General features: G+C 40.1%; 1 protein-coding gene across 1 annotated transcript in view; it reads right to left on the bottom strand.

The window, feature by feature from the left end:
* The window catches only part of RGS18 (regulator of G protein signaling 18), a 28732-nt gene extending 24934 nt beyond the window's left edge, over positions 1-3798 (bottom strand). Inside the window, exons 1-3 of the mRNA XM_006147026.3 lie at positions 3382-3798; positions 2798-2899; positions 1680-1741 (exon numbers count right to left, since the gene is read on the bottom strand). Coding sequence (XP_006147088.1) covers positions 1680-1741; positions 2798-2899; positions 3382-3497 — 280 coding nt within the window. The 5' untranslated portion in view covers positions 3498-3798. The remainder of the gene's footprint in view (positions 1-1679; positions 1742-2797; positions 2900-3381) is intronic.
* Positions 3799-9568: the final 5770 nt, after the last annotated feature.

Raw genomic sequence — 9568 nt, 5'->3', positions numbered from 1 at the left:
AAAGGAAACCACCAGGTTCAAAACGCAAACCATGGTGAGCCATGTGGAAGTCCTGCGCCCAACCACCATGCCACTGCTGGCCCCCTTGTCATTCTTTTATTAAACACATATCCAGAACGGAACCAGGAGAGTTGTAACAATGAGCATGGAACAGGTTCCACATATAATTGGTGATAATTCTGACAAGAGTTAAGAAATTGGATAGTGGGAATGAGGAGAATGAGGTGGTTGCAGAAAGCCATTTACGTTTCCCAAAACAGGGAGTGGTAGTGGCAACAGGGTGAAGGAGGAAGTAACGAATTCTGTCCTCGTCAGCACAAACTTCCTTAGCACTGCCCTCCTCTCTCACTGACTCTGTAAATGTAAGCCTTGACTCCCCGTGTATAATTTCCTTCTTTGCGTCGGTATTATATTTCGGAGGCAGATGCCTATTTTCTTTGGAAGAAGGAAAATTGGGGCAGAACAGTCTGCAGAGAGAGAATTTTTAAGTTGTACACTCAGCAGCACGTGAAGGGGTCACCAAGAACTGACAGAGAGCTGGGGAATAAAGGAAGGGAAAAATAACAAGAAATGAGGGCAGACAAGAAAGAGGAGATGGTTCCTTACGAGGAGCACAGGATTACCCAAGCTCTCCAGTGCCCTCTGGTCTCTAAGTACTCCACTGCCCTCTGGGACCAGGAGCCCTTACTTCCAGTAGATGCTTTGGAGTGCGAAACCCAGGGGAAGGCTATGGCGTATCCTCATCCAGTTGCCCTCCTTTGCGGTGGCCTGGGGAAGAGCTGGGAAGTGTGTGTGTTTCAGACAAAGAACGAGATACAGCACAGGAAACGGGTGCCAGCACAAGCCCTGGACTGAAGCGTAAGGGGATTTGGTAAGGGCAGAGCATTGCTTTTTCTTCACACTCTGACTGAGTCAGCGAGGAGAACAAAAAACCCTGCAGATGCCTAGGCCCATTGCCTCCTCGGTTCCACTTGTTGGTCTGGCTATCTAAAAAGAATCAGGAACTGAATAAAGATCAGAAAGTTTGCTTCCCAGATACCTTATATAAACTGGCCCCAGGGAACAACAATCCAAGCAGCCTACCCATATCCCAAGCTCTCTGGTAGTGTTGGAGACTCAAACCAAACAAGAACCCGGCATTCATCCTGGCCCTCCACCCCTCACATAAAGGTGCTCCACCGGAAACACACACCTGATCCTCAACTTTTCTACCAAATTCAGCTGTCAAACTATAATTATTGACATGAAATGCAGAGAAAGGAATTTATACAATTTTTAAACAATTATTTTCATGAGGTTTTCTTGAACGTCCATTAATAGAACTACTTTGAATCGTCAATCGCTTAACAATGAAAAGAACGTGGATAATTTGTTAATTGTGGATTTAAGAAAACTGAGGGTCTCATTTAAAAATTAGAAAAAAATTAAAATCTGAGGTTGCTATCAATAGTACAAAGAAGTGATGAATATTTCACCCACTTTAAGTATTTCTTTATGAGAATATTTTAAAGTACGACCCAGTAGCTGACTATTCCATTATCCAGTCACCTCTCCTGACCAGAAACTCAGATGACTACACATGACCAATCAGACAGAAGGTTACCACAGCTCATTTTACATCATCACATGCATACTTTATTCCATTCAGGAATAAAATTTTTGCTGAAAATACTACTAACCTTTATGGGAAAGCAGTTTGTCAAATGATTCACCCCATTTCACTGCTTCTTCAGGGGAGACTCTGCAAGACATAAAATGTTTTATAATGGAGCATGCAGAAAGTCTGCTTATGAATCTGCTCAAACATATGCCGTATTACTGCTCTTTTCTATTGTATTTCTCAGAGTTTCTCCTTTGTTTACTGTATAATGAGAGTTGTATTTATATCATAAACTTCAAAACACCAATCAAGTATCTTTTGGATTTTGCCTATTGAGCAATGTATTGCAATAACATTCAATACTTTTTCATAGACATGCGAATTAGTTTACTTTTTAAGAAAAAAATTACTCATGTGGTATGTTTAAAAGCACAAGAAAACAAATAAAGACAACTCAGGCAACTATCTTTTTTAATTCAGCAAAGAAACTGAGCTGACAGTATCTTTCAGTCACAAAAGAATTTTTTAACTGCAACTTCCTTGATCCTCTCACCACAGTGTGCTGCAAATTTTTTTAAAACAGATACAGGAAATTTGCCTAATGATGTTTCAAAGGGAGAGGAAATACAAGACATTTTTGATACAACTTAGGGTTTAGAGTTGTTGATAGAGAGCTGAATATATTTTCTTGGCTCTTTTATTGGTAATATTCAAACATGAGAGAATTTATATTAGACTAGTATACAAGGCTACTCCATTTTCCATTCGAATGAAATAAATACTAAAAATTATAAAACATTCTTTATTTGTGCTTTATTTGCTATCATATTTCAGTTTTTTTTTTTTTCAAAGTACTGAGGAAAGGAAGGTCTCTTCTCTCTGACAATATTGCATAGTGAAAACACTTCAATTAATGATGACTTCCTCAGTTTACAGGGAGTGAACTATGTCACTTAAAACTGACAGGCCCATAATTTTAAAAGAGCACATTTAAATGTTCATGTGCTTATTTAACTCGAGTTATTAAAGTGGTTAAATTTTATAAACTGTTTCTAGGTTCTTGAAACGAGATCCCTTTCTTATAGCACCGTATTATTTCTAATAAAACAGAAATCTCCAAGTTCCTTTTCCTTAAATCTTCAAGGATAGGATTTATAGAATCTCCCCCACGCACTAGAGTAGTGAAAAGTTATTCACCTTTTTTCTTCGGCCACGTAGGCAGAGCTGCTGCAGTGGGTGTCTTCATGAAACTCAGGTTTTTGCACGAGAAGGCTTAACCTATTTCTTTTATCCTTAGCTCTGTAATAAAAAGACATTAGCTTCAGGACAACTTGATGACAGTCAAATCTCTCCTTCTGACCACTGACCAAGTTTGGAATTGGTCAACGTACCCCCCCCACACACACTAATGAGTCCCATGTAAATACTTTGCTTATGGAAGAATTAGGGTGCGATATATGTGAAATATGTTTCTCTTTTTCTTTAGAGACAGTCCAGTATTTTATAGTAATGACAATTGTTCTAGTCCTGTGTGGCTAAAATTGTTACGCTTCTGTTTCTTTTCTTTTCTTTCTTTCTTTTTTTTTTTTTTGTGAACACAGTTTAGATTTAGGAGTTGTTTACTCCTGCTAAAAGAAAAGACTTTTCCCCAAGCGCAACAGTACTATCAATGTATCTTTAACCAGAGATTTCTAGAACAAACACTATACAAATATTTAACCACAATCATGGTGAATATTTTTTAAAGGCATAATGCTCACTTAAAAATGTATAACTTTTACCTGGTTTTGGCTTCTTTGCTTGTTTCTTCTTTTCCTGAACCATGTATTAACTTGAAAAAAGTTTTTTCTTTTGATTCACACATATTTAATTGAGAGAAGAAAAACAATGTTTCCATCTTCGCTCTCTAAAATGAAGGGCTGTCTAGTTTGTCACATCTTTCTCTAGTTCATCTGTTCATGTTACTCCATCTCAACAAGCGGTTCAATGAAAGGTTATTTGGACTCTTTCAGTAATACTTACAAAAAAAAAAAAAAAAAGTCAAGCCTTGTGTTTCTACCTCTGCAAAAATGTAGAACTGAGGAACTGAAGCACAGCTCAGTCCTGAGTGGTTTAAGGAAATGATACTACACATTTGCAAAACGCCTCTTGGTCTTCAAGATAAAGCCTACTGTTACCACAGTGCAACTTCTCTTTCGACTTTGTGTAACCCGAATGAGGCCTTAATAGACCCAAACGGCAATGTCATTTCCCACAAGAAGTTTTAAAAAAGTTTCTTAATGTGCAGAGGGTGTATTAAAATGTGCTGTTGCAAAAAATGACTTCAGACCTAGTTCCTTCTGTTCTTAAAAATGTATTTCAATCTTGCTACATAATGTTAATTGCATTTGGTTAATATGATTCTATCACGGTGGGACTACTTATCTTTTGTTTTTGGAGAGTTTTTTTTGTTTTTTTGTTTGTTTGTTTATTTGTTTTTGCTATAGGGCACGTGTGCTTGACAGACAGACAGACAAAGAGACAGAAAGTGAGAAAGCACCCCCCAAGGGGAATGGCCACACCACAATCCCTTCTCCTCCATTCTCCTCTCGGGATCTTGGTCACACATGCACACGCGCCTGGCGTGAGTTTAAGCCACCGGGTCCGGGACGCGAACCGCGGTCGACTACGTGGGAGTCTAGTGACATAGCCATTATGCCAACTGCTGGTCCCCCACAGTGGGACTATTGAGCGAGTGTCCTTGTTGAAAGGGACAACAGAAAGCATACAATATGGTCATTTTAAGCACAAATCCATGGGATGATTTTAGACATTTTCAACCTTTTTGTCAGGCTGTGATAAAATGGAAAGAAAAAGATGGAAAATGAAACATAGCTTGAGCTGTGTTTACTTTTTTATATGTAAAGATCTTTCCAATTTTGAATTTGCCCTCCTGAATCTTTTGTTGCTAAGTGTGTCCTTTTTTCAAGACTACAGTTCATATGTTTGCTTGTTTTATGTCCACTTTTGAAAAAAAATGTTGACAACTTCAAATTGGTCCGGCTCCAACTTCTTTTATTGTTTCATGAAACCCAAAAATCTGAGAACTGCTGATCTAGTCTATAACTCACATTTCATAGGAAAAGAAACCAAGGATCACAGATATGAAGCGATCCATTCTTAGCAAGTCCCAGAGCAAGGTCAGTGGGAGACCTGGAATTATCAGAGCCTTTGATCACCAGTACTGAGTTCTTCAATTTGCTGTAAGTTGTGTATATTAAGAGCCAGGTTAGAAAAATCCAAAAGAAAATTTATTTTATTTTCACTTTTTCTGAATTATTACTTTTTTTGGAGGTTTTTTTTTGCTATAGGGCACATGTGCTTGCAAGAAAGACAAGGAGAGACAGAGAGACAGAAAGTGAGAAATCACCACCCAGGGGTGTGGCTATGCCACAATCCCTTCTCCTCCATTCTCTTCTTGGGATCTTGGGCACGCACGCACATGCACCCAGTGCGAGTTTAAGCCACAGGATCTGGCACTTAAAACACGGTCAACTACATGGGAGTCCAGCGACAGCCATTAGGCCAACCTCTGATCCCAAGTATTTCTGAATTATTGATTTACCAAGACAGTTACCAAGGGTGCCATCTAGGAGCTCAAACCACTTACTGATTTGAAATTAAAGAATATTTAGCATGTGTTAATACCTCCACCCTCCGGATTCTATGACATTTACTTTGAACATGTTTTTCTAAACGTGTTTATTGTATTTCTTTCAAGATTGAGAGAGAGCAAAAGCAGGAGAGAGAAACAAACACCCTCAAGAGGGTCTGGTCTTGTCATAGTGCCCCACCAACCTTCCAGCCAGCCAGGATGATGGGAATGTACGTGCACCTAGCATGTTTTGGGTCGAGTCAGGATTTGAACTGTAGGCTTCCGTGTGGCTCCAGCATTGCAGAGCAGTGCCTACCACCTGCACCATTGGAGCTGGACATACTTTGAAATGTTTTTAAAGTCTTCACCTTGGCTGAAAATCCGCTGTCAAAAATATACATGATGGCAATTTCTTTAATTGCCAGAGGGCTCATGCACTTGCTAGAGAGAGGCAGAGAGATACGGGGTGGAGGGCGAGAAAGTACCCTCCCATGGCGCACAGTCAATCCTTCTCCTCCTTCTTTCCATCCTTTTGGGATTTGGGACATGCATGCACAGACACACACTTGGCATGTTTTTCAATCCTCCAGGGCAGAGAGTCCAACTGCCATCAGCCTTGGGGGTCAGCCATAAGGATCCAGCCTCTTAGTTACTAGGCTGCTAGGATGGCGTTCTATGGCAAGCTTAGCTAGAACTGGATGCTGGTAACCGGGCTACCTTCCACCTGATGTCACCTGATATTTATTAAGCACATGCTATGGGTATATGAGGTTTCGTTTCAAGAACAAGGGGAAACCATAAGAGCATGGACATCATTCAGTTCTTATGATTATTAGGAGGTCTTCATAATATTTATGGCAAACACTTATTATGAAACAATTATTTTTTTTTTCAAAATTTTTTGCGCCAAAATAAACTTGTGCTAAAGTTCTACTTTCCATTAACTTTCTGAAGTCCTTTTGTGTCTGAGCTAGTGTATCTAGTGGGTATACTGGGAAGAAAACAAATTAATATTTTTCATAAGATCTGTTAAAATCGTGTGCCAGGTATGCTATCCACACACTGATAGAAATGAAGATAGAAACTGTGAAAACGGGGACCCAGAGAGACTACGTTTTAAAAACAGTTACTTATTTTTTACTTGAACGAGAGAGTGCATGTGTATGGAGGAAGAGGGAGAGAACCCCCATAAAAGCTTGAGGCCGTGATGCACCAGCTTCAGCCAGCCCCAGTCATGTGCACCCCCATGCCTGGTGTGCTCAGGGAGGTCTCAGGATGCAAAACAGGGACCTGCCCAAGGGGATCAGCCTTGAAGAACCCTGAGTTTCACTGCTCGGCCACTGTCAGGCCCAGGTACAGGGCTTCGAAGGCCTGTGTGAATGTCTGTGATGGAGTTGGGAAAGGAAGAGGTGTGTGGGTCTACTCTTATCTGCTGAGAACCGGAGCTGAAAAGGAAAAATGGAGATTCTAAATGATGGCTTCAGCTTAATCATTTTAGGTGGGGACCATCAATTATCTTTCAAATATTTGTTTTTCAATTGTATTTCCTTTTTCTTTTTCTTTTTTCTTTTTTTTTTTTTGAGGTTTTTGCTATAAGATGCATGTGCTCACCAAAGAGAGACAGAGAGACAGAAAGCAAGACATCACTCTCCAGGGGTCATGGCCACACTGCAATCGCTTCTCCTCCATTCTCCTTTTGGGATCTTGGCTTAAACACATGTGCACGGCGTGAGTTTAAGCCACCAGGTCCAGGACTCGAACCATAGTGGACTACATGGGAGTCCAGCAACATAGTCATTATGCCAACTGCTGATCCGATTGTATTTTATTTTATTATTTTATTATTTTTTTAGGCTTTTGCCAAAGGTGCATAATCTCCCCAGAGAAAGAGATACAGAAAGGGAAAGTGAGAAATTACCCCCTCAGTGGGCTGGCCATGCTGCAATCCCTACTCCTTCGTTCTTATCTCTGGATTTTGAGCACGTAGTTACACACACACGTTGTAATTTTCAAACCACCATGTCCAGGACTCTAACCCAATTTGGCCATGTGGAATCCAGTGCCTAAATCACCACAAAAACTGTTGACTCCCAATAACTATTTTAAATGAAAGAGAATAGTCTCTTTACATAACCATATCCTGCCCTTTTCCAGTTCTCTTTACATCTCTGTGAAGACCTGAGTTTCTATCTGGTATCGTTTTCTTTTTGTCTAAAGGCCTTTCCTCACCCTTGTCTACAGTGAAGCTCTGCCGATGACAAATTTGCTCAGCTTTAGACTTTCTACAAATATCTTTTTTTGTATGTTGTAGAATGGCAAACGGGCTCTTAAGTACATGTATTACTTTACATACTTCCATTTTTTTTTTTGTGGTAAAGAATTCTGTTCTTATAAATTTAAAATCTATTCTCTTAGTAATTTTCCCATCTTCAGTCGGATGGCATTTTTCACAGATTAGAATTCCGGGTTCATAGTTTGGGCTTGATACTTTTTCTTTAACACTGTAAAGCTATTACCTGTTCATCTTTTAGCCTGCATTATTTCCACACTAACATGTCTTATTCTGTGGCTGCTTTTCAGATTTTTTACATCTTTTAGTTTAAACAAATCGATTAAAATATGAGACCTGGAAAAGGGCACTATGTGGTTACATAGAAAAAAATATTCTTTATCACTGAAAAGCAGTATTTAGGGAGCAGAATGTGGTGTGGTGGTTAAGGCACTGGATCCCACATGGTCAACCAGGGTCAGAGTCTTGGACCAGATTTCCAAGCTGACTTGAAAGTCACAGCAGGTGCTGAGTGTTCAGTGCCCAAAATGCTGAGAGGAGAATGGAGGACAAGGGATTGCAGTGTGACCTTTCCCCTAGGGTATGATTTCTCACTTTCCTTCTCTGTTTCTCTCCAACAAGCACACACACTCAATGGCAAAACTCTTAAAACTAAATAAATAAATAGAAGATATGAATGATGTTTGTTGTACTTGAAATTTGTAGAAATTCTGAGGCTTGTGGGTGTATAGTTTTCTTCAAAGTTGGAAACTTTTTGGCACCAATTCATTTTTTGGTTCGTTTCTCTTTCTCTCCTTTTTATGGACTCTAGTTACCGGTATGTTTGACCCCTTCATTCTGCCCCACTGGTCGCTTAGGGACTGTTCCATTTTCTTAGCCTCTTCCCTTTCTGTTTGGACATTTTTATATTATGACGGGTTAACTGATTGCTTCTTCTGCGGTGTTGAATCTGCTGTTACACTCACCTGGTCTTTCATTTCAGCTTGAAAAATTCCACTTTTGATGGTTTGCATATTGTATTTCTCTCTTCTTTATGTTCTTGTTATTTGTGTGTGTGTGTGTTTAAACATACTTATAACACCTCTTTTGAAGTTCTTTTCTGAAAATTTAAATTACTACTATTATTTTAAGTTTATTTCATAAGTGAGAGACAGTGAGGGAGAGAGAGAAGAATTATACTCCTGTCAGAATCCTGACGCCATGATCCGCCCCCTGCCCCTGCCAGTCCAGATTGTGGGCACAGGCCTGCCTGGCACACTCAGGGAGGTCTCCAGACTGGAAGAGTCAGCCTTCCTGTTTGGGTCGGTTCGGTAGAATATCCTGTTTTACAGCTCCACCACTGCTGAGGTGGTGAGTAGTTTTTGATCTGATGATGGAACTTTAAAATGTTAAGATGTTCAGTATCAGAAATGTGTTCATTTTGGTGAATGATAAGGAAGCTCATCTTGAACAACATTCATTTGTGGATCCGTTTTATCTTTAAAGATTTGTTTTATCTTTAAACGTTTAAATGTTGTTATGAGGAGACTAAAGTAGCCTCACTTCACGGAAGTATGGGGGTTCTCAGATTGCAGTCCTCCCCAGAGTGCGCAGTGAGACTTCTCCAGTCTGAACGCTAAGAATCTGAACGCCCTCAGCCTGTGTGAGTGGTGAATGAACGTCCCTCCCCGTGGTCAGCAGGCTGGCCCGTTCTCAGGAGCTTTGTCTTGTCCCTGAGCTGTGTGACATTCCGCGTGGCGAGCTCCTGAACAAGTTGTTGTCTTCTTTCTGGTATCGCCCTGCAGCTCTCTTGCTCTTGCTCACATTGAACCCAGATCAGTATTTCCTCAAGTCAAAATAGCATTTTTTGCTCTCTGTGAAGAGAAACCCTGTAAACTTTGCAATCCCTAAATGAGATTTATGGTCGTTTCCTGCCCTGCGTCTTTGAAGAAAGCTAGAGAACCATGGGATCACCTTATCTGTCTCTTTTTTTGTTAAGTATCACAATTGTGTGCTGCCTATTTTCAGTGTCTCTCTCTCTCTCTCTCTCTCTCTCTCTCTCTAT

The sequence above is a fragment of the Tupaia chinensis genome, unplaced genomic scaffold (assembly GCF_000334495.1).
Source record: "Tupaia chinensis unplaced genomic scaffold, TupChi_1.0 Scaffold000198_1, whole genome shotgun sequence".
Taxonomy (NCBI): Eukaryota; Metazoa; Chordata; class Mammalia; order Scandentia; family Tupaiidae; genus Tupaia; species Tupaia belangeri.
Note: the sequence above shows the minus strand (reverse complement) of the source record. Positions and strands in the feature narration are given on the sequence as shown.